This window comes from Pinus tabuliformis, chromosome 1_2 (genome assembly GCF_031772625.1).
Source record: "Pinus tabuliformis cultivar Carrire ecotype Pingquan chromosome 1_2, CPIR1, whole genome shotgun sequence".
In the NCBI taxonomy this organism is placed as follows: domain Eukaryota; kingdom Viridiplantae; phylum Streptophyta; class Pinopsida; order Pinales; family Pinaceae; genus Pinus; species Pinus tabuliformis.
The window spans coordinates 877,397,988-877,425,182 of NC_142298.1; the positions used below are offsets into that span (position 1 = coordinate 877,397,988).

The following is a 27,195-nucleotide window of genomic DNA, read 5'->3' on the forward strand; positions in this document are numbered from 1 at the left end:
TCTACCACCGAGGCAGTAGATTTGCCTAGACAGCCACAATGGCTGGAATCTGGCAATTTTTTTTTTCAAAAAGTCTCTGAGTAGTTGTGTTTGAATCCTATTTTTAGTGGCGAAAATAGATTCAGCACTATCAAAAACTCCTCAGCACCCAAAATCTCAAAGTTTGATAATTGTAACCTGGATTTACAAAACTTCCCGCCAGATTATATCAAAATCTTACCAAAATTTCCATAATTTTCTGGGCAAATTTGAAAACTAACTAACTAGACTACAACTATATATACTATATATACAAAATAAATTCCATATATCCACATACATATAGAAACTTATATATACAAAATTACATACCTATGTACATTTCTGTGTATGACTTCTGTATATATTCTTATATTAAATCACTTTCTGCATATGCATTTATATGAAACGACATGAAGCTTCTATATATGTGTCAAACACCTCTATATACGAGTGGAAGTGCATGAGTGTTTTTTTACATATCCATGAGAAACTACTTATATGTGCATACACATATATGGGAGTGCTTTTTACATGTGCGGAGGAAACAATTTCTATGTGATTCATTATATATCCATGTATGGAAACACTGTACATATACCCTTCTATATATGTGGAGATAAATCCTACTTAAATACACATACACTTGCAAGTTACAATAAAGAGTGGAGCAAACTCATAAACTAAATTACTCTTTACATCAATCACAGAACCTAAATTAGTCTTTACATCAATCACAGATGTGGTTGCTTCAAAGTCTGTGCCGCCTCATCCACGGGTGGAACTATATTCTTCCAAAACCAATGCTTTCTCCATTGAAAAATCATTTCTTCGATGGGTACACCCTTAGTTACACCCTTAGTTTCTGGCAAGAAGAGGTATACAAAGATACAACCTAAATTAGTCTTTACATCAATCACAGATCTGGTTCCTTCAAAGTCTGTGCCCCCTCATCCACGGGTGGAACTATATTCTTCCAAAACCAATGTTTTCTCCATTGAAAAATCATTTCTTCAATGGGTACACCCTTAGTTTCTGGCAAGAAGAGGTATACAAAGACAGTCATGATACAGATCCAGCCTGCAAAGAATAGGAAAATCCCATACTTGAAAGTACATAAAAGAGATAGGAAGGCCTGTGCAATTGCAAATGTGAAAAGAAAGTTCACAGAGACAGTTATGGCATGTCCAGCAGAACGGGTTTCTAGTGGGAAAATTTCACTTGGCACAGTCCATCCAAGAGAACCCCATGACCACCCAAATCCAGCCACAAATAAACAGATAACTGTTACCACCAATGCTGAGAAGCCTTTGGATAGTTGTTTGTTTCCTCCGAACTTTACACTCAAGATTATGCCAACAGCAACCTGTCAAAAGATAGGGCAATATTGTTACTGACGGGTCCAACAGGAAGCAACCCAAAAAGAAAGGCCAAAAAAACTTTCCATAAGCTGCTACTAAACTTTTCTTAAACAGACAATAGTAATTCGAGGGCTTTTCTTCCCAGTGCAACCAGTTGTTGGGATTAAATAAGGGGTTTGGAATTTGGAACTTTGAAAACAGGTTCGCATGTCCCTGTTACACATGGCATGGCATATGAACTTGGAGTCACTACAAAATCCCTCTTTACAAGCTACTTAATGGATGTGGTCACAACTACTAATTTAATTAGAGAGATTTTACAACCAATTTCCCCCTAACACTTACAGCAATTCCTATCCTTTTAAGAAGTCATACAGGCTTCCATGCCGAATAAAAGAAACCAGGAATACAATTGAAGCATATTTATTCTAGCTTTCCTCTCACTTACTCGGCTCATATAGGCAAAACTCAGGATTCCGATTCAACTCTGCAAATGTAAGTGGAACAGGCCACAAAAGCACTCAAGCACAGATAGCAACAATGGTTTCAACCAACCCCTAAAAGAGAAAGCATAATATCGGGAGCTTTGTTTCCCTGGTGTAAAAGTAAGGGACTGATGCACTTCCCACAGTTCAAGCCTTATTTTGAACTAATATTCGATTAAAAATCATCAAGTGCATTTGGCTCCTAGAGTTGAAACACAGGAATCCTCCAAAAATATAGTTTTCCTTCATGGGGGCATCCCTAGCTATGGTGAAAACATGGGTGTCTAATAACCCTGGGTTTCACCATCTGAAAAGCCACATACATCGAGGATGTATGCTGACATGCTTGAAAACAAGATGCAACAAAATTAAAAAAGGTCTGCCGTGTGTCAGCTTTGCTCTTACCTGACATGATATCATCAGAATACCACCACCAAAAAACAAGGTTCTGCGGCCCAACCTGTCAACAGTTGCAATTGATACCAGGGTGGAAAGTACAAGAACAACTCCGATTAAAACAAACGAATACAGGGAAGCATTTGAACCAAAGCCCAAACTGCCGAAAAGAACATAGAACAATATGGAATTGATTCCAGTCAAGATCTTAAACATGGGCAGGCAAATGGCCATCACTAGCTGCGGCCGATTCCTCCTCTCCAAAATATTCCTGAATGGATGTTCGATGGCGTTAGCCAATGCACTTGCATCCAGCATATCCTCATACTCTGCATCTACATGCTTGGTGCCCCTGGTCTTCTCCAGGATAGCGCGCCCTTTCTCTAGATGCCCGCGTTCTATCAGACTGTTGGGAGTCTCGGGAAGGAGGATCCCTCCAATTGTCATGAAAAGTGCAGGAACTGCAGCCAAACCCAGAGAAAGGCGCACTGAGCATCTGCACACCCACACCAATATATAATGCCATCAACACCACACACTGGATCGGGTCTGAAACAGCTTACCGGGCAAGAAATAGAGAGCAAAATTGATATTACCGGCTTTTGCAGCCCTAACCCAATAGCTTCCCTGAGAAAATCGATATTAGCAGGGGGCTTTTGCAACGTTGCATATTCTTGGCACAGAATAACCTCAGAGTAATCTTCAGCATTCTCCTTAATAAAACTCTATACGAACGCTTCTCTACAGGTCCCCGCCCTCCTCTGGAGCGACTCCGCCTGCGCCCTCCTCAACATCCCCGCCCTCCTCTGGAGCGACTCCGCCTGCACCTCCTCAACATCCCCGCCCGTTTAGTCTTGGAATGAAATGAAAAGTTATTTGCAAGATGTATGGCACTCTAGCTGTCAGTGTATAACCCGTCCAACTCCTACTTCTTACCCAATTCATCCAAAAACCTTTGTAACCAAATCATTTCTTTACTAGCCTCTATAGCAGAAACATACTCTGGTTCCGTTGTTGAGAGTGCAACAACACTTTGCGGTTTTGAAACCCAACTGACAGTTGTTATACCTACAGTAAACACATAGCCTGTGGTGCTCCTCCTATTATCTTTATCACCCGCCATATCTGCATCAACATATCCCTATAGAGAAATGTTTGAAGCACCAAAGCATAATGCTTGATTTCTAGTACCTCTCAAGTACCTGAGAATCCACTTCACCTCAATCCAAATTTATTTTCTTGGATTGTTTATGTACATTCTTACAACTCCCACTGCATGTGAAATATCAAACCTTGTGCAAACCATTGCATACGTAAGCTTCCAACTGCTGATGCATATGGAACTTTAGACGTATAAGCCATTTATTCCTGAATGTTAGGACACACCTCGTTACTTAGTTTCAAAAGGCAAGCCAAAGGTATACTAACTGGTTTTTCATTTTGCATATTAAATATTTTCAACACCTTTTCTATGTAATCACTTTGTGACAATGTTAATTAATTTTCGACACCTTTTTTATGTACTCACTCTTGCAGCACCCAAATCCTTCATTGCAAATGAGTTTGCCAATTTTCTTTTTAGCACATTTATTTCCTGCATGTTATAACCTGCAAAAACCAAAGAAATGACTTGCCCGCATACAGTTGTGAATTATTGTTCATCATACGCATTACAGTCTTGTGGGCAAGCTGTTCTTGGCAAAGCGTCGCTCTCTTCCTTTCATGCCAGGACCTGCACGACGACGCAGTCGCATTGACGGATCGGAGGTGTTCATAATTTATTGAAAGGTAGCTCTCCATATTGTTGGCCTCTCACGATCATTCGTAGATGTTTCTCAGCGCCAGGAAATTTGTTGAGTTCTGTTCACAGATCCCTGTAATTGCATGGATTTATAAGGATTAGAAGTATCTTCCAATATTTGAATATGAATATGTGCAATTGCAAATGCCCATTATATCGTTGGACAGTATAGTCCAGAAAATGCTTCATTTGAATCAAAGGCTTTAAAGCTTATCTTTTATCTTCTTCTATCACAGCATGCTTGTACAGTTACATACTGCATATTTTCTCAATGCACTTTTCAATCTATCCATATCAACGCCCATTTAGTTTCCATATTTATATAGTTAGTGAGATACTACATATTTCATTTCTGCATATTTTCTGATTGCACTTTTCAATCTATCCCTATCAACACTCATCTAGTTTCCATATTTATATTAAGCATCTGACTGATAACCTGTATACCTTTAACTAGCACAGTAACAATGGGGAATGTCATGGATAAATTTGACTGCAAAGGGTAGTGGTTAAATTTGACAGATATTTATGATATTTCTTTTTTTTTAACCATTATTTATGGGCATTTTTTTATGAGAACTTTTTGTAATTATTTTCTTACAATGTCAATTTGAAGAGTATATATATATATATATATATATATATATATATATATGAGATATTAGATATTTAAATATTAAGTTGATATTAGATATTAAAATATTTGTGAAAAAATTTAAACATGTTATTCATATATATATTTTTAATTATTTTTACATAATTATTTTTTATTTAAAAAGATATATGAAACTGTAAAATGAGCCTTATATTATAATTTTTTCAAAATAAAATATAAAACATAGATGACGTGCTCACCTTATATATAAAGTCAGATTCCTTCGACATCTAAAATATGTAAAATTTATCTTCCCTCCTTTCGCATCTAAATCTTTTTTAGATTCCCTGTTTTATATTAGGCTCCTGTTTGCGCTTAGATTTCTGTATTGTCATTGTAATTATTGGTGCGAGAGGACTAGTCCGTAAATTTGCAGCGACGAATATCGGCATATGTGGTGTCACCGACGGATTTTCTTCTGAAGCATGTTGCACAGTGGTGCTGAACTAATTGCAGCATATGGAATATGTTCTTATTACTGTTGCAGACTCATTTTGTGCAGAACCGGGCATGTTTCTAATAATAAGTGATGTAGAGTGATTGCTCACTATTCGTCAACAGGATTTGATTGTGGTTAGCCATTAAATTTAATATGTTAGTTTAAACCAGATAATTTCATTTTTTATAAATATTAAATAATAATTATCAGTTTAATAGTGGCAATATGTATAATCATAATTTTTTTATTTAAAAGTAACCTCATAGATATGGGAGCATCTTTGATCCCCTTAATAGAACTCAAAGATCATTAATAACCATAATAGAACTCATAGATCATTATTTGAGCTCTAAATAAAACATATTAAAAGCATCAAAACCTGTTTTGCTCAATATAAACCTAAATCTTCATCAAATGAACGAAAATAAAATTCATCAATCATCATTTAAACAACAGGATTAACATTTAACACACATTTTTACCATCCCATCTTATATCTTATAAATTTAAACAAAATTTGCATAATATTCACAATAATTGCTCGTTTAAAACAAATTTTTGCAAATATTTCATCAAAATCATCCTCAAACCTCAAATTCCTTGACGGAGCCTTTAAACCGGAAGAATGACAGAACAATTTGAATTTAACAAAATACGGCCATTTCTTGATCAAAATTTTCAGACTCCGCCGAGACTTACTTCGAAACGGAAATCAAGAAAAGAAATGCAGCAGCTGAGGGAAATAAATTCAAGGAAACATCCATCTTACCTCCAAAATCCATGCACACACAAAGATACGAGAGCAATGTCGGGTTCCCCTTTTCAGCAGATCGCAACAACCATGAGCAATGTCGGGTTCCCCTATTCAACAGATCGCAACAACCATCCATAACTGCAGTGACTTCAATTGGATTACTTTTTCTCCCTCCTTTCTTTTTCTTTTGTATACAGTGGAATTGGCAATAGAATTGACAATAGGTATAGCTTAGTGACTTGCATTTTATGGGTCGATTCTGACGGCTACCTCTATAAAGACTGGGGGCTGTGTCAGCCCCTCTCCACAGGGTTGGGTTAGTCTGGGGGCACTGGGGGCTGTGCCCGCCCCTCTCCACAGGGCCGGGTTAGTCCCGGAGAATTGAACTCGTGACCTTCAGTATGAACCCGCCTTTCTAAAGAACTTCACCCTAATGTAATTACCAATCAATTAGATTACATTAATTGGATTACTTTAATGATGATTTTGTCAGTTGTGTGTATTTGTATGACACGTTCAATGTCCAAATATGCGTGTCGAAAAAATAATGGTTTAGCATGGGGCGTTGATTTCTCGATTTTGGGACGCGAAAGCCATGTGTTGGATTTCGCAGATAATTTTAGTGTAATGATTTTTTTTAATGGGGACACGTGGGAATGTTGAAGTTAAAAAGATGGACTTGTAAAATGACATGAAGAGTGCTCTAATGTTGACAGCGTAGAATGGATTTGTAAAATGAGATAAAGAGTCGTTTATTTTTAGTTGAAAAGATAAAAGGAACGGTAGGAATTTTTTTATTTGAATTAAGTGACTGCTTTAGAGGTTTTAGTCATTTTTAATTATTATTTGGAATTATTTTATTATTATTATTTGTATTTATTAGGTTTTGTTCTAAAGGAGTAATTTTTTTTAGTTGATTTCGTATAAAATATGATTAGAAATTGAGAAAATTGTAATTTAAGTTGTTGAGTTTGTACAATTTAAGTATTGATTTGTAATTGAGAAGAATGTAATTTAAGTTGTTGAATTTACAAAATTGATTGTAAGCATGGATCAAGACTAAATGGGAAAAGAAACCACTAAATTTATTTATCTACAAGTAATAGTTAACATGATTCTTTCATAGCAACTAGCCATTTAGTTATATTTTTTGAATATGAAAATGAAACTTTAACATATATATATCAACCATATGTAAACCTTGTGAATCTCAAGTAAATATGTATTCATTTTCAATTAAGCAAAAAGTTTATAATATTCAAAACTAATTGCATAGTCACATAAAACATTTGTAAACCTAAATTTTATTACCTATTTTTAATTATATTTTTTCCTTTCAATAACTATACTATAATCTTTTTCTCTCATCAACCCATATGTTTCCCACCATCCTAGTAATTGGATTATGTCCATCCAATACATTTGACAGCCATCGATTCACTCTATGTCCATGCACAACACGAGAAAATAGCCTTGTCAGTTTGTTTATATGATAATCCCATTTATTCTTTGTTTATATGTTGTTACACATATTATTTGACGTTGAGTTGTCAATTTAGGTTTATGGAGGATTTCTGCTATTTGAAATGTCAGCAATTGATGTTAGAGTTTAAGAATGTGGCATGAAATGGACATGGTTTCAATGCCTCGACTTCTTCATTCCATATAGTTAAAAATAGCTTAAAGTTGTGTAGTGTCTATGAGTAATTTCATTCTTTGTATTCTTAATTATCTGGTATATGACCTTTGTCAACCATAGTCAACCATGGTCCAACATCGCATTGTGGAAAAGACTATCTTGATATGAAAATCAACCATGGTCAATCATGGTCCAACGTCACATTGTCACAAATATTGTCTCAATGTAAAAATCAACCATGGTCAACCATTATCAACCATCATCAACCATGGTCAATCATGGTCAGCCGTGGTCTAATGTTACATTGTGACAAAGATTATCTCAATATGAAAATCAACCATGGTTAACCATGCCCTAACATCACATTATGACAAAGATTATCTCAATATGAAAATATCCCATGCTAAACCATGGCCAACCATGTTTATTTTAGGGTTTACAATATTTATATTAGGGCTTATATACCTAGGGTTTAAAATATTAATCCCTTGGGTTTAATATTATTCCCTTGGGTTTATAATCCCTTGGGCTTTTAGTATTAATGTATTGAGTTTGTTATTCCATTTGGTTATAATATCAATTTGTTGAGTTTATTAATCGAAGAGTTCATATTCCTAGGGTGAAATATTATTCATAGGATTGATAACATTAATCTTTGGGTTTAATATAAATCCCTTTGCTTTATAATCATGGTCGACCTTGGTCAACCATGGTCCAATGTCATATTGTGACAAATATTTTCTCAATATAAAAATCAACCATGGTCCACCGTCACATTATGACAAAGATTTTCTCGACATGAAAATCAATTATGTTCAAGCATCGTCTATCATGGTGTAATGAGAGAATGTGAAAAATATTGTATCAATGTGAAAATGAATCATGGTCAACAATGATTATTTTAGGGTTTATAATATTTATCTTAGGGTTTATATACCTTGGGTTTATAATATTAATCCCTTTGGTATATTATTTCCTTGGATTTATAATATCAATCCCTTGGGTTTATAACGATGGTCAACAATGGTAAAACATCACATTGTGACAAAGATTCTCTCAAAATGAAAATGAACCATGGTCAACAGTGCTCCAACATCCCATTGTGACAAATATTGTCCCAAAATGAAGATCCACCATGGTCCACCATGGTCCAACACCGCAATGTGACAAAGATTATCTCAATATGAAAATCAACCATGGTAAACCATGGTCAATCATGCTTATTTGAGGGTTTTCTTATGTATCTTAGGGTTTATATGCCTTGGGTTTATAATATTAATACCTTTAGCTTAATTTTAATCCCTTGGGTTTTTAGTATTCATATATTGGGTTTATAATATCATTTACTTGGGTTTATTGATTTAAGGGTTCATATTCCTAGGGTTTAATATTATTCTTAGCATTTGCAATATTAATCAAACGGTTTAATATAAATCCATTGGTTTATAATCATGGTAGTCCATGGTGCAATATCAGATTATGAAAAATATTGTATAAATATAGAAATCAACCATTGTCAACCTTGGTTCAACATCGCATTGTGGGAAAGATTGCCTCAATATGAAAATCAACCATGGTTAGCCATGGTAAACCATGGGCCAACATCACATTGTCATAAACATTTTTTTAATATGAAAATCAGTCATGGTCAGCCATTTTCAAGCATCGTCAAGCATGGTAAATAACGGTCAACCATGGTCCAGTGTCACATTATGACAAATATTTTCTCAATATGAAAGTAAACCATTCTCCAACATCACATTGTGACAAATATTTCCTCAATATGAAAATTGACCATGGTAAACCATGGTCAACCATGTTTATTTTAGATTTTATCGTATTTACCTTAGGGTTTATATACCTAGGGTTTATAGTGTTAATCCCTTTGTTTTTTAGTATTAATCCCATTGGTTTCTTAATCCCTTTGGTTTATAATATCAATTGGTTGGGTTTATTAATCAAGGGGTTCATATTCCTATGGTCAAATATTATTCATATGGATGATAATATTAATGATTGGGTTAAATATTAATCCCTTGGGTTTATAATCATGCTCAACCATGGTCCAACATCACATTGTGACAAGGATCATCTCAAATGAAAATTAATTTTGTTCAAGCATGGTCAATCATGGTGCAACATTGCATTGTGACAAAGATTACCTCAATATGAAAATGAACCATGGCTAACCATGGTCAATCATGTTTATTTTAAGTTTTATAATATTTATCTTAGGGTTTATGTACATTGGTTTTATAATGTTAATCCCTTGGATTTATTTCTCCCTTGACTTTCTAATATCAATCCCTTTGTTTGATTAATCTAAGGGTTCATATTCATGGGGTATAGTACTATTCATAAGGTTTATAATATTAAACATACAATTTAATATAAATCCCTTGGGTTTATAATCATGATCAACCATGGTCAACCATGGTCCAATATCACATTGTGACAAATATTGTCTCAATATGAAAATCAACTATTCTCAACCACCATCCAATGTTGCATTATGACAAATATTCTCTCAATATGAATATCAATGATGGTAAACCATGGTTCCCATGTTTATTTTAGGGTTCATAGTATTTATCTTAGGGTTTGTAATATTAATTCCTTGGGTTAAATATTATTCACTTAGAATTTAGTATTAATCACTTCGGTTTATAATATCAATTTTTCATTTTTACTAATCTAATAGTTCATATCACTAGGATATAATATTATTCCTAGTGTTTATAATATAAATCCCTTGGGTATATAATCATGGTCAACCATGGTCCAACATTGCATTGTGACAAAGATTTTCTCAATATGAAAGTGAACCATGTTCAACCCAATTTATTTTATGATTTATAATATTTATCTTAGAGTTTATATAACTTCGTTTTATAATATTGATCCCTTGGTTTTAACATTATTCCCTTAGGTTTAAAATGCCTTGGGGTTTTATAATTAATCCCTTGGTTTTATTATTCCATTGGCTTTATAATATCAATGCCTTGGGTTTATTGATTTAAGGGTTCATATTCCTAGGGTATAATATTACTAATAGAGTTTAACATATTAATTATAGGGTTTAGTTTAAATCCCTTAGGTTTATAATCGTGGTAAAAAATGGTCAAACAATGTATAATGCAACATTGGGACAAAGAGTGTATCAATATGAAAATAAACCATGCTCAACCATGGTCTATCATGGTCGAACATCCCAATGTGATGAAGATTGTCTCAATATGAAAATCAACCATGGTAAACCATGGTCAGCCATGTTTATTTTAGGGTTTATAATATCAATCCATTGGATTTATAATCCCTTAGGTTTTTAGTATAATTCATTGGGTTTATTATTCTCTTGGATTTATTAATCTAAGCATTTATATTTCTAGGATATAATATTATTCATATGCTTCAGAATACTGATCCTTGGGTTTAATATAAATCATTTGGGTTTATAATCATGGTCAACCATGGTTCAATGTCACATTATGAAACACATTTTCTCAATATGAAAATCAACCATGGTCCAATGTCACATTGTGACCAAAATTGTCCCCATATGAAAATGAATCGCGATGAGGCATTTTCCAATGTCACAATGTGACAAAGATTGTCTTACTATGAAAATCAACTATGGTAACCCATCATCAACGACAATTATTTTAGTGTTTATAATATTTATCTTGGGGTTTATATACCTAGATTTTATAATATTAATCACCTTGGTTTAGTATTAATCCCTTGGGTTTATAATATTAATCCCTTGGGTTTAATATTATTCCCGTTAGTTTATAATCCCTTAGGCCTTTATTATTAATCCCTTGGGTTTATTATTCTCTTGGGTTAATAGTATTAATCTGTTGGGTCTACTAATCTAAAGGTTCATATTCCTAAGGTATAATATTATTCAAAGAGTTTATAAAATTGATTTTTTTGCTCAATATAAATCCCTTAGGTTTATAGTCATGGATGACCATGGTCCAGTGTCACATTATGACAAATAGTTTCTCAATATCAATTAATTAATTATTATATTAATTATCAATAGTTAATATAATTGATCAATTAATTAATATAACCTAATATTATTAATTAATAAATCTTTTTTCAAGTTGTCTCTAATCCTCCAGGATTGACCTATGGCTTGAGGAGCTACAACCTAGGGGCATATAATCCATTAGAGCCATCCGGGGATCGCACTTAATCTGTGCCACACCGTCCCTAAGTTGATTGCATTTTTTAGCATGTCTCCTCCCTCTAGATTTTATGCAATGAGATAATAAAAATATAGATGACCGGCTAAAAAGTATCTTCTTCGAGGGGGAAACATACTTTACATTACATAAATGAACAATTTCTTAGGTCTCTATACTGCTAGTGTAACCCCTTATTATTATTAGTACAACCCCCTTATTATATTGTTGTGCCCATGTAGTCCCCATATTGTTATTATTGTACCCCATAAAAGCCCACTATTGTTATTGTTGTGCCCTTACATTATTATTGTTATGTTGGATCTGATTATATTATGACCCCTTAGTCTCCTATCTATAGAAAGGAGGCATGGTCATTTGTATCATCTAGGAATTGTTCATTTGTGTAATGTAAAGGAGGTTTCCCCCTTAAAGAGGTTGATTTTTAAGTCATTGTTCTATATTTTCTATCTCTTTGTGAGATGGTTTCATAAAATTTGGTATCAGAGGTTTGGATTCTAGTGTTTCGTTGCTCCAAATAGGTCATCATGGCATGTTCGCTGTAACTTTTTCTCTACGAAGTTTCAAAAGAAAACAAATAAATACATTTGAGAGAAAATCATTCTAAACCTCGAGTCCAAATTTCAAATCTTGTCTCACTATAGTTTCAGAGATATGATCCGAGGAACTACGGTTTTAGAAGCTCCATAATTCCATCTCAAATATAGGTCATCGTGGAATTTTCACTATAATGATTTTTCTACAAAGGTTCAGACTATGCAATTAAAGCCCAATAGAGTCAAAATATTGGTGAAGCTCGGGCCCAAATTTTAGATCTTGTTTTGCTATATGTTTGGAGATACAGTCCAAGACATTTATGATTTTTGTAGACTCCTGAATTACATTCCAAATAGGTGACCTTGGGAAAATCATCATAAATTTATCTTTGAGCATCATATTGAAATTTCATAAGAAGTTATGGAAGGAGGACGGATTGTATGTTTCTATGTATTTCTTTTAGGTCTGAAGGTCGAAACAGTGACATGTGGCAGGTCATACAAGTTCCCTCTACTAAAGTAGTCTATAATCAGGTCATCCTAGGAGATTTGGCATAACTCATTGTTGAAGAATACAATATTGATTAGACTGGTGGGGTTAGAAAGAGGACTCAGAGGGATAGCACAAGCCAAAATTTTAGGACTTGAAGATCTAAAATTACAGAGTTATAGTCGTTTAAATACCGAGCTCCTAAAAGGAAGAAAAATAATGACTCGAATCAAGAAAATAGAAACACCTAGTAAGCAAAATTGGATGGATGATTTGAAGAATATGATCGAAGCTAAGATAAATAGTTTTATATGTGCCATGGAAGCTAATATCTATGGTATGGAAGCAAATTTGAAGAAATGCATGGAATATTTGAAGAAAGACATGGAAGGTTTGAAGGAAGGTGGGACAAATATTCTACAAGAAAGGCCTCCTAAGGACGAAAAGGTAGTAGAGGAAACTCATGATGAGAAAAAAATAAATGTTAATCATGATTTCATAGAATCTAACATTGGATTGAAGACCCACCATATTCCAAATATCAATATGAGGAAGTTTGATGGCAAGGATCCCATAACATGGATACTATAGATGGAGAAATATTTTGATCTACATGATGTGCAACTGTTACAAAAGGTACATATTACATCTTTATATTTAGAATCAAATCAATTTTTATGGTATAAAGGGATTTGTTCTTGTAAACCATTTTTCATTTGTTTTGTTTTCACAGAGTAAATGTTAGCACATTATGAAGATACAAAGAGAAACACCTTCTTTAGCCAATTAATAAATCTCAAACAAAAGGGTTCAGTGGCAGAGCACATTGAGGACTTCCGAAAATTGAATATAAGGGTAAATGATATTCTAAAGAGGCAGAGGATTTATATCTTCATGATGACTTTAAAAGATAACATTCAACATGGGGTTCGTCTTGGGGAACCTCGTTCATTAGAGAAGGCATGTAGGCTAGAAAGAAAAACTGAAAGCAAAATTATTGCAACAAGAAATCATACCACTCACAATTATAAAGATGGAAGTGTTGTTGCTCCTAGCCTTCCATAATCTACAAGGTTGGCACCACAAAAATTGGAAGAAAAAGTGGAAAAGGGCCTTTGTTATAGTTGTAATAGCAAATACACTAAAGGTCATAAGTGTGCTTAGAAGAAATTATTTTACATTGATTGTGAAGAGGAGGAAGAAAAGGATCAAGAAGCATCAAAAGAAGAGGATACACATCAAGAACCAACCCTCGAGAAATAAGAAATGAATCCAACTATATCTTGTAATTCATTGGGAGGAATTACTCCTCCTCAAACTCTCAATATAGAAGGACATATCAAGAAGAAAAAGGATAACCTCACTTTCATGTAGAATTGAATGAAACAACTAGCATATCAACATCATAGTGAAAGATGTTTTTATATAGGCGACTCGGTATTTTTACGAATACAACCATCTAGACAGATGTCCCTGAAGAAAGATAAGAAGGATAATAAATTATCACCAAAGTATGATGGTCCTTACAAGGTGTTGCAAAAGATTCATAATATGGCATACAAATTAGAGCTTCCTGCATCTTCTCGAGTTCCCCTAGTTATCCATGTTTCATGCTTAAAGAAGGTTATATGTGACAAAATCCCAGTTCAAACAATATTGTCAGAACTTGATGAGGAAGGAAAAATCATATTGTAACCTGAAGCAGTCACGAAAACAAGAACATGACAGCTACCAAATCGATTAATTTCGTAGTATCTCATCAAGTGGAAGAACTTACCCACTGAAGATTCCACATGGGAGGACTAAAATTTTATACAAAAGAATCTAGAACTACTCAAGCATTGACAAAAACACTTTTTGAGTGATAGGGGCATGCTAGGTCCCTATACTACTAGTGTAACCCCTTATTATTATTAGTGAAACCGCCTTGTTATATTGTTGTGCCCATGTAGTCCCCATATAGTTATTATTGTGCCCCATAGAAGCTCAATATTATTATTTTTGTGCCCTTACATTATTATTGTTATGTCAGTTATGAGTATATTATGACCCCTTAGACTCCTATATATAGAAAGGAGTTCTTGTCATTTGTATCATCTAGGAATTGTTCATTTGTGTAATGTAAAGGATGGTTCCCCCTTGAAGAGGCTGATTTTTAAGTCATCGGTCTATCTTTTCTATCCTTTTGTGAGCTGGTTTCATAACACAATTCTTGGATGATACAAATGATAAGACCTCCTTTATATACATAGGAGTCTAAGTGGTCAAAATAAAATAAGAGGCTACATAAAAGTAATAATGTAAGGGCACAAAAATAATAATAGTGGTATTTTATGGTGCGCAACATTAACAATATTGGGGCTACATGGGAAAAAAAATAACAATAACAGGGCTACACAAACAATAACAATAAGGGGGCTACACTAGTATTATAAGGATCTAACATCCCCCTCTCCTTTAAAAAAGTGTTGTCCTCAATGCTTCATTAGTTCTTGATGCTTCTATACAAAATTGAAAGCCTCCCATTTGGAATCTTCAATGGGTAAGTTCTTCCAGTTAATGAGATACTTAGAAGTTAAACGATTCCATAGCTATCAAGTTCTTGTTTCAATGACTACTTGGAATGAATATGCAAGACTTTTTGGAGATATGGAGAAATAGATGACTTTGATGCTTGAACTTTTAATGAGAATAGTTGTGCAATTATGCCCTGTTGTTATTTATTAAGAATATTTTTCATGCCATTAGATTTTATTATTTTTCCTATTTTCCCTTTGATACCCATTAATTCAACTTCCTTTCCTTCCCAAAAAAAATCAAGAAAAGTTCTTGAAAGTTGAAAGTTATCATCCCCAAATATTCTAACCATTGAGCTCCTAGTACAACATCAGCACCACCCATTAGATAGGAAAACATTGGTTTATTCAATACATATTCCACCATGGTTAGCTTGATATTACAAAAATTTCCATAGAAATTTATAGTTTCTCTATTTTCAACTAGTACTTGACAATCTAGTGCTAGATATAGGAAAAAAATCAATTACTTGGCTATCTTAAAATGAACAAAATTATGGGTACTACCTTAATCAACCAACATTATTACCCTTTTCTTCTTGATATATCCTTCTATATTGAGATTTTGAGGAGTGGTAATTCCTGCCAATACATTACAAGATATGGTCAGATTCATTTCTTCTTTCTCTAGTGTTGGTTATCGGTTTGTATCCTCCTATTTTGATGTTTCTTCTTCCTTTTCTTCCTCGTCTAGACACTCTATGTATAATAATTTATTCTCAAAACACTTATGACCTTTAGTGTATTTGTTATCACAACTGTAACAAAGACCTTTCTCGTTTTTTTCCTCCAATTATTTTTTTGTCAAACTTGTAGGTTGTGGAAGACTAGGAGTAGCAACATTTCCATATTTATAGTTGTAAGCGGTATACTTGCTTGTTGCCATAATTTTGATTTCATTTTTTCTTGCTACCTTGAATGCCTTCTCCAATGAATCAGATTCCCAAAGGAAAACCTCATGTTGGATGTTATCCTTTAAATTACCTATGAAGAAATCAATCATATTCTCTTATGGAATATCGGTTAACCTAATATTCAATTTTGGAAGTCTTCAATGTGCTCCGATGTTGAACCCTTTTGATTGAGATTTATCAATTAGATAAAGAAGGTGTTTCTCTTTGTATCTTCATAATGTGCTATCCTTTCCTGCATAAAAATTGACTACGTGAAAATTGGTTTACGAGAAAAAATTCATTTATACCATAAAAATTGATTGGGTTCTAAATATGGAGATGAAATACATACTTTTTGTGGGGGTTTCACATCATGTATATCAATATATTCCTCCATCTGTAGTATCCATGTTACCACCTCCTTGCCATCAAACTTCCTCATATATATTGTTGGAAGGTGGTGGTTATTAAACCCTACATTAGAGTCTATAAAATCATAATTCATATTCCTTTTGTCTTCATCATGATTTTCATGGATTAGCTTGTCACCACCTGAAATCCTTTCTTCCAACAACTTTTTCAATCCTTGCATCTTAATATTCATCATTGCTTCCATGTTTTCTTTTAAACCATCCATGTTGCCTTCTATTTTTATTTTTATGCCATCCATGTCACCCTTTAATCCATCCATGTCATCTTTGATTTTTCTTTCTGAGAGCGAAATTTGTTGCACTTGGTCTCGCAATTTTGATATATCATGTTGTAATTCTTCCGCTTCATACACCATTATAGATATTCTTGAGGGCTTACTAAGTGTAGAATTATTTCTTTTGGAGGAATTTTAGAACCAAATAGTGATATCTATGCTTGAATATTCCCTTTGAATCACTTCAAACTAATTTTTTGAACAAAAGTTATGAAAAATTTAAATAGATGCACACCTTTTCCTTGCTTTTTAGAAGATTGATATTGAAATTCTTGTATCTATGTAATTTCATAATTTCAAGGTATGAAATTCAGTTGTATTGTAGGACCATGAATCTTCTTTCAAATTCCATAACTTAGACCAATATTAGATTCTTCAATATAGAGTTATGTCCAATATCCTACGATGGATTGATTATGGGCTAGTTCAGTAGACCGCAGTTATATGGGATTCCATGTGCCACTATTTCAACCTTCAAACTTGAAATTACTAAACACAAGATTATAGTCTGTGCACTTTTAGAAAATTTTTACAGGATTCAAATTTGATACCTAAAACAAATGTTATGACGATTTTCCCTAGGTCACCTATTTGAGAATTAATTCTAGAGCCTGCAAAAAACCTAACTTCTTCAGATCATATCTCAGAAAATATAGTAAACCAAGATCTGAAATTTTGGAAACAAGTTCACCAAGATTTTAGCTCCACGTGGTCTCAATTTTAGCTTCTGAAGCTTCGTAGGAAAAAAGTTATAGCTAAAATTCCATGATGACCTTTTTGAAGCAGCGAAACCCTAGAATTGAAATGTCTGATACCACATGGTATGTAACCATCTAACAGAAAGATAGATCAATGACTTAAGAAGTATCATCTCCGAGGGTAAAAGCTCATTTACATTACATAAATAAACAATACTTGGGTGATACAAATGGAAAGACCTCCTTTGTAAATATAGGAGTCTAAGGGGTAACAATATAATCAAAGCCTACATAACAATAATAATGTAAGGGCACAACAATAACAATATGGCAGCTACATTAGTATTATTGGGACTTAACACTATCACAAGGGAAAACCACCCCATGAAGTTTGATCTTGGGTCGCTTTACTAACAAGGCCCATCCTCAACAAGGCATGCTAGTTAAACTTAACAATTAATATTAATTAGCTAATATAATATAATTAATATATATTGACTAATTAATTAATATTAACATTAATTAATATTAATGCTAATATATTATTCTAATATATCATATTATAATAATATATACAGATATAATATAATTAATATAAATTAATAAAAATTAATACTTATTATTAATTACAATTATAATACTATTATTATTATTATTGTTATTATTATTACTAGATCTATATTATTAATCCCTATGACATTTTTCAACAACTTTTACTAATTTGCTTGTGCTAGCATATATTAAGTTGACACTTAAAGCGTATATGAACCACATTTATGAATGTGGTTGTGCTAGTAGTAGATTTAAATTTTTATGCATGTATATATTATTATTTTTTTACATATAAGAAAAAGATATAAGATCCTTGAAAAGAGTACAGTGTGATGCCAAGAACATTTTATTTACAAGATTCAGATAAATATGATTCATCCTCGATAAGGGTGTGCTTGATAGAAAATTTGTACAAGAAATGTTAATCCTTTTAAATGTTAATTTTTTATTTTATTTTATTTTATTTTATAATATTTTTTATTTTATTTATTAAAAAATATCATATTAAATAATTTATATGTTTTTTATTTGTAATCTCATATATTACAGTTAATTATTCTTGAATTGAATTTACTTAGTGTAGCAAGCTTCCCAAATTTCCGCCTGCTAATTAGAAACCACATTGACAACAAAGATAGAGGCTTGAGCACCTGATCTATCAAAACTATCAAAATATTCATAAGAGGTCTGCCAAAACAAACCAAAGTTTAGTCTACTATACTCCATAGACTAACGTATCAGGAAAATAAAATACTAGAGCTGGGACGAGATTATATAAATAGCTAACATCAACATCAGAAACTATGCAAGTAAATAGACCCTGATAATCATATCTTCTTTGTTGTAGCAGCAGGGTAGGAGAGGTTTACATTCTTGAAGAAATATTTGATCAATATGTTGAAGGTGTTGTTGGTTCATAATTTCATAGGGAAGATGTTACTACTCATCTCAATTGGCATTTCATCGAACATGACTCTCTCCAACATCTCTTTCAACCTCCAATATAATAGCTCTATAATGAGAATATGCTAGTTATGCCTTCCCCTCCCAACACCCAATTTAGGTATCCATGTAACTTATGGACCCAAGAATTTCAGAATTTGAATAATCCACTTTTCAATATCCTCAATATTTTGTTGCATGGCTGATGGAGTGTGCTTCCTATAATTCTCTACAAATTTATGTGTGTGAGCATAAGCTTGTGAATTTTTGAGGTTTTCATGATCTCCTCCACCTTTGCAAGATCAATCATGTTGATGTGGAATTTTTTTCCAAGAGGGGGAATACATCATGTGGAAATTGAGTGTAGTGAAGGGATTAGATGGATGGTGATAGGAGTGATAAGCATGAAATACAACACACTGACTAGTTGAACGCTTGTAAATATAGAGGAGGGGAAGTCCCAAAATTTAAGTAATCCACACCTTAAAAAAGCTCCCAACAACCTCACCTCTTGTCAAGCAAAGAATATTGAGAGAAAGATAGGCTTGCAATTATGACCATGACTAGAAGCAATGGTGAAAGAGGAAGGAAGGTGCTAGGGAGAGAGGGCCTAATCATTCCACCAACTTGGAAATGGTAACCATAAGAAAAATTTCCCATCAAACCAAGAGTGTTCCAACTACTTCTCAGGTTGAATCTCCACTGTAAAATGTCGAAATAGGAAATAATCCCTTGCTATTCACATATCCCATTGTGTTCTATTTTGAATTTTTATGCATGTATAGATGATTATTTTTTATATATAATAAAATACGTAAGCTACTTAAGAAGAGTACGGTGTGATGCCAAGACAAAAATATCTAGAACATTCAAATAAATGTAATTCATTGTTGATGGCTATGTACTTGATTGAAAATCTACACAATAAATGATAATCCTTTTAAATGTTAATTTTTTTATAATAATTTTCATTTTATTTATTAAAAAAAGTAGTATTAATACATTATATATGTTTGTTTATTTGTAATCTCATATATTACATTTAATTACTGTTGAATTGAATTTACATAGCGTAACAAGCTTCCCAAATTGTCGCCTGCCAATTATAAACCACATCAAGAACAAAGATAGTGGCTTGAGCATTTGAAATATAAAAACTATCAAAATATTCAGAAGTGGTCTACCAAAAGAAAACCAAAGTTTAGTCTACTCTACTCGACTCTATAGACTAACTTAACAAGAAAATAAAATGATAGATTTGAGACAATATAATATAACTAACTAACATCATCATTAGAATCTATGAAGGTAAATATACCCAGATAATTTGATATGCTTTGTTTTAGGAGTAGGGTAGGAGAGGTTTGCAGTCTTGCATAAATATTTGGACAATACATTAAAGGCGCTAGTTCATATATTCATAGAGAAAATGTTATTCCTCATCTCAATTGGTGTTCCTTTATGAGCATGACTCTCTCCAACATCTCTTTAAACCTCCAATATAGCTCCATAGTGAGAATATCCTAGTTACACCTTCCAATCCTAGCACCCAATTCGGGTATCCATCTAGCATATGGCCCCAAGAACTTAATAGTCTGAATAATCCACTTTTTGATATCCTCAATATTTTTTTGAATGGTCGATGGACTGTGATTCCTATAGTTCTTTGCAACTTTATGTGTGTGAGCGTAAGATTCCATATTGTTGAGGCCATCACAATCTCTTGCACCTTTACAAGGTTGAGCATGTTTATGTGGCAGATTTTCCAAGAGGGGGAAGTCACCATGTCAAAATCAAGTGTAGTGAAGAGATCAAATGGAGGGTGACAAGAGAGATAAGCATGAAATAGAGCACACTGACTAGTTTTAACCCTGCTAAAATAAAGGAGGTAAAGCCCCATAAATTAAGTAGCCCACATCTTCCAAAATCTCCCTAGATCCTCACCTCCCTTGAATCAAATAATACACAGAGAAAATAGGATTGCAATCACAACCAAGACTTGAAGAAATGGTGAAAGAGGAAGGAACGTGTCAGGGAAAGAGGGCCTAGTTGTTCCACCAACTTAGAAATGGCAATCATAAGAAAAACTTCTCATCAAGCGAAGAGTGTTCCAACTACATCCCAGGATGAATCTCCACTGTAAAACATTGAAATAGGAAACATTCTCATATTATGAACATATTCTATTGTGTTTATTTTGGAAGAAGTAACAAGTTAAATGATGGTTGGAATTCAAGTGGAGAGCGTTAATGTGAAATCAACGAAATGAGTCTCATTGCAGAGAAGGCCTCCCAAATTGATGTTTGTGATTGTGATTCGATGATTCATGTGTAGTCCACCTATTATCCTAAAATGATTCAACATGTGGGGGTCACTTGGTAGTTTATGGCCACCATCCTTGTTACCATATTTGTCTCATTAGTCCTAAGATGCCAAGCCACATTATCATTTAATGGAAGACTTAACACCACCATCAAGGATTAATTGTACTTAAGGATGAGAGCTTCATATTCTTTATACTAGTCATGTTTAAGAGATCAAGGTGAAGGATGGGAAATAAAAGAGATTGATTCCTATACATTGTCGATGTTGGAAATGAAATATATGACTTTATTAGTTGAGAATATCACAAGTGATGTGAGAACCCTTAGGAATTTAATTAGAGAAATCTAAATGTGATTGAGATAATTTTCAAAAATCAAACTAAGAACAATTCTCTTAGTGTTTCCTCCATTCCATAAATGTTTGGATTTGGTGATCAGAAGCTTATATTTTCTTTAATAATTTTTTATCTATATTGGATTATCGTATTATTTTTCATTTATCTCAATTTCCTCGATCAGAGTTTGTGTGCAAAATTTATTCGACTCAAAATTTGACCTTCCTTTTTTCAGCACCATAATTCAAGGGGATACCATTCCATCCCCCATTATTCAAGGAAAATGGTCTAGACATGTGATTCTGATGAAGAGAAATATAGAAGAGTCCATATTGTAACTTTCGTTAAGATTTGAGGTAGTCAAACCTAACCACTAGTAGGCTATCGGGATGTGTTATAACTTGACCATTAGGAGGAAAATGGGTTTCATTCTTTCAAGTGCATTTGTTCCATAGATGAGAAAAAATAATTGTGAGGGACAAGAGATAGAGAAAATAGACACTATTTTTTCATTATAGTAGTCCACAGGTCACAAACCATACTTCTTTGTACTCGCAACCATTTTCTATTCAGAGAAAGAGAGCAGAGCGACATCACCTTCTAGCTGAGTTTTCTCCTGAAAGTGTTTATCGGGTCATATCTTGTGTCAAATCATGGTCCATGATCTTTTATTTCATTGTTCTCTATATTTTGCAGAATTTTAATTTTCATGTATACTCAATTAATTGTAATTTACACACCTAGAAATCTAAATAGAAATAAAACACTAATAGTGTACATTTTAGATTTTTAATTATAGTTTTATTAGATATGTTCTAACGAATTGTCTAGTGGAATATCCATGGTAGTTTACAGATCATATTAGTAATATAGTAGGTTTATTTTGGTATATTGTGGATATTTTCAAGGGATCTATATTGGTTTGGCCAAAAGGTGTAAAACCCTAATCTTGGCTAATAAATTTATGAATGATTCTTCTGATCCTGTAGAGGAGAGGTTTTCATAGGTGGAAGCATAAGTTATAGATATAATCCATAATATGAATCTCCTCACCTCATCCATTACCAGTAATATCGAGGTATTTGGAGAATATGGGGTTTCTATTGCATTATACATATTAGAGGGGAGATAACGAGGTCAGGAAGAAATATATAACAAAGCAAAGAAGGGAACCAAAAAATATCAATCAAGTTAGAGTGTCATGAATCATTCATAGACCATTTTCAAAATGGAATTTGAGGTCTGTATCAAGTTGTATGATGGTGAGATTGGTACTATGAAGCTAAATCACTAGTTGCAACAGTTATAAGTATATTTTCATGTGCATCATATTCAGGAAGAACATAATATTTCATTTTCATAGCTAAAATTAGAGGTGCATGCCTTGACATGATCGAAAAAACACATGAAGACATTGAGGATAGAGGGATATCATCTAGTGACTAAGTTGGAGGACTTCAAAACCCTCATAAAGTCACAATTTTACCCTATTGGATATGTAGATCACTACTAGATCTAGTGCACTACTCTAGGAAGAAGTAGGGGTTGAGTGTACATGAGTACATGACAAAGTTCCGAAAGGTGGCCATAATTTTGGGTACCTCCCCAAAGAACCTAGATGTACTCCTCAAATATATGGAGTTTCTACAAACCATCTGTACAAATAAAGGATGTTGTTCAAGCTCAGATCGATGGACAATGCTTTTGTATGGGCACAATACCTAGAGAACATTGGCTAGAAGAAAGGGAAATCAAGAGCATCCAAGCAGAAGGATAAACATGATGCTTCTAAGGAGGGCAAGAAAAATTTGAAAGGGGTAAAAGGTGAAATAATACAACCACAACATACCAGTGAAAATATCCCAACAACCACTCCAACATTGATGACCATGTAGAGGAAAAGTGTTGGAATTTGCATCCAAAGCTTAACCTTTATAAAAAAAAAAATACAATAAGAAGAAGAACTGATGGCCACTAATTTGAGTAACCAAGTTGAAAGTTTCTTAGATGTGAATGAGAATATCATATTTATATTAGTGTAGAAGGACGTGAATTTGAATGGCCTTCAACAATAGGAACATGAAGAAATGACCAAAATATTCTAGATAAATATATAGGTCAAGAAGACAAAGATTTATGCTTTTTTGAGCCAAGATTATAGGTGACTATCACAATAGTAGAGCCAATCAAAAAATTGGAACTGGATGTTCATGATTGTTTGAGGCATTATCCATTCAGATTGATAAATAAGGATTCATATTTAAAGGTAAAAAATTAGTGAAATTAGAATTTACAATAGTGATGATTGTATTGATGAAGTAGAACTAGATGAAGTTCCCATTCATGTGTGAAAGTGTGTTTGGAATTCCCTAGATGTGCATGTTGTAACACCCTCCTCCTACATTTACCTAAGTAAACCGGTCTGCTAGGGAAAACATGTGATGAGAGGCTACTATGATGTCATTCAACTCCCAATGTATAGTAAAGGAAGTGGAACCGACAAAATAAAACCAATATGACCTTCCTTTAATGCTACAAAACCTTTAGGAGCTAATAAACCCTTCGATGTGTCCAAACCCTAAGGAAAATTGACATTTCAATGATCTAGGCCCCCACATTCTCCCATGCAGAACCATGCATGCCACTGAGAGCTTCCAGTCACTCCCACAATAAGGGAATAAAAATGACTGTAGAATTTTTCACCTAGTTTTGAGACAACGATCGTAGATTTTGTGCCACGTTTTTAATTCTAGGACTTGGGCCACGACCAAGAATTTTATGAAACCTCCCAAAATGATAAATGGCATTGGAAGAAAGATACTAATGCAAAAACTTGATCAATGAATTGAATGGACCCCTACTAGCCATGAAAGTAATTTTGTCAAACATGTCACAAATATGTAATCTACAGTTCATAACATCATATCTGAGCATAGGGGTGTCATACTTATGATATTTTGTAAATAAACATTGTTGCCATATAAAAATAGTTGCATTATTATCTATTAGGTCGTGTACTCATTTTACTTTAAATTACTAACCAAAACATGATGAGAGACATGTATCAATTTTTTCATAAAGCATACTCATAACCAACATATAGCAAACAAAAATAACAAGGATATAATAGCCATAAAGTCGACATATAATCTAGTACATTTACACATGAAATACTAAGGAGAAGGAGCTCTTATTAATGAATTCAAACACCAACCCGTTATGGGACTTACACGAACCACCCAACCATAGATTGGATGAAACAAATATTTCTTTCGGCCAATCACCTTCGTGCCATGTTCCATGCATGAATGTAGGGCTCAAAACAAAAAAAACTAGGTTTCCTCAGGCTTTACTAAAATCTCCACTAGATCACTAGGCCATAAAAAAAGGATGGATGCCACCGAATTTATCCACCTATGCAATGAGGAACTTTCTTGTCTCCTAGTCTCTAGGATTTACTCTATATCCCGTTAGACAACACCCGAGGATTCTTATGCCTAATCAGGACTCGACCCATTAGGATTTACCATATATCTCATTATTCTTCAGTCAAGGATTCCTAAACCTGATCAAGGGCACACACCTCTAGGATTTGCTATATTTCCTACCATTCACTGGTAGAGAATTATGAGGCCCACCGACGCACACAAAATGCGTATTTACTGCAATCCCAGTCTACTCCATGGATTTCTAAGCCTTATATTATTTCTTTCAAAGACCACCTCACTGTATTTCGAAACCATCTGGAAATCCAACTTAACCAAATAAAAGAGAACCCATCAAACCATGGCTATCTGGAAATGGAAAGGAAATGTTGAAGAACAATGTCAAACCTAGAAAAACCCATGCCAATGACATCAAGAGAACCAGATTCACACATGAATGTACCATGTATGCCAAATCTGGAAAGGAAATCACACATGAAAATTGATACTTGCAAATAATCGCGTTGTAGCGACTAGATATTGTTCTTCCTTGTTGGGCATTTTCTTTCCTTGATCCAATTCTAGAGTGCTCCAAGAATGGTCTATGTGTCCAAGATTGAGAGAGAGAGAGAGAATAGAGAGAGATATTCCAAAACTGAATTGACAAAAAGGTAACAACTGATCCTGAAAAGCATTTTTATTAATGAGGCCTCTATTTTCTTCAATCTTTTTTTTTTTTTACTTCATTTTTCTACTTGCATGCAACCTGTGACCTTTCACCTTCCTTTTCTCCTAATTTCCATTATTTTCACAAATAAAATTCAAATTAATGCCTCGTTCCTTTCCAAAGCCTTTTCCATTTCCTTTGTGAATTTCCTTAGCCATAATAAATTAAATGAACACCCACTACGATTCTTTTCCAAACATTCATCTTGGAATACATGTCCCATGACCTTGGCTATTATTTTGCCTTTATTAACTTTATTACATGGAAATTTGACTAGGGTTGTTACAAAACCCTCCCCCTTGGGGGAACAACATCCTCGGTGTTCAATGACACCTACAACCAACAAAACTATGAAAATCAAAACATACTTCCCATGGAGCTTTATAACTTAGCTCAATGTAGTATTTACAGTGCTCAACCTGCTGAGAAGAAAACTAACATTACAACATAACAACATGACAACCATAATGGCATGATACCCATACCGCTTATTTGAGCTTTATAATATAACTCATGGTGGTATTTACATCCATATACATATGTACATATACCAAAAATATCACACAAAAAAATACTAAAAAGATTCACTCAACCAACGAATAAGGAAGGATACATAGCTTGCATCATTTGGCGTACAATAATCTCTATATGCTTATCACCAATTCGTACCCCTAGGGATTGGTAAAAATTTTGAATTTGATTGACCAAATGAATCTAACTTTGTTCCTTAGTTATCCTAGCATTTATCAAGCCTGTACGATTTCTTGATTTCGGAGAATGAACATATTTCTATGCAATATACACTAATGTTCTCGCTAGAATTCTCCATCTGGCTTCACCTGAAATACACACCATTCAATCACATGATCGTCATATTTAACATACTTATTAGGAAATTACACATGGAAAACATAATGTAATTTCATTGTCGGAGGTAGGGTAAGTAGATAGCCTACTGGTCCAATCCTTTCAAGAATCTTGAAAGGTCCACAAAATCGAGGCACCACCTTGTCACATGATCTAATCCGCAAGGGTCTCTTCTTCGGTTTGATGTGCAAGTACGCCTATTCCCCAACCTAAAACTCCTTAAACAACTTACCTCGAACTACATGACTTTTCTATCTGTCGTATGCTTCCTTTAGATTCTTCTTGATTACCTGCATTTCCTATTCCATATCTTCTAACATGTCTGATCCAATTAACACCTCATTCACTAGATCACTCCAACT

At 33.7% G+C, this 27,195-nt stretch overlaps 1 protein-coding gene across 1 annotated transcript in view; it reads right to left on the minus strand.

The window, feature by feature from the left end:
- Positions 1–607: 607 nt before the first annotated feature.
- The window catches only part of LOC149208756 (sugar carrier protein A-like), a 31,260-nt gene continuing 4,672 nt past the window's right edge, over positions 608–27,195 (minus strand). The window contains exons 2-3 of the mRNA XM_089398412.1: positions 2,270–2,767; positions 608–1,384 (exon numbers count right to left, since the gene is read on the minus strand). Coding sequence (XP_089254538.1) covers positions 935–1,384; positions 2,270–2,767 — 948 coding nt within the window. The 3' untranslated portion in view covers positions 608–934. The remainder of the gene's footprint in view (positions 1,385–2,269; positions 2,768–27,195) is intronic.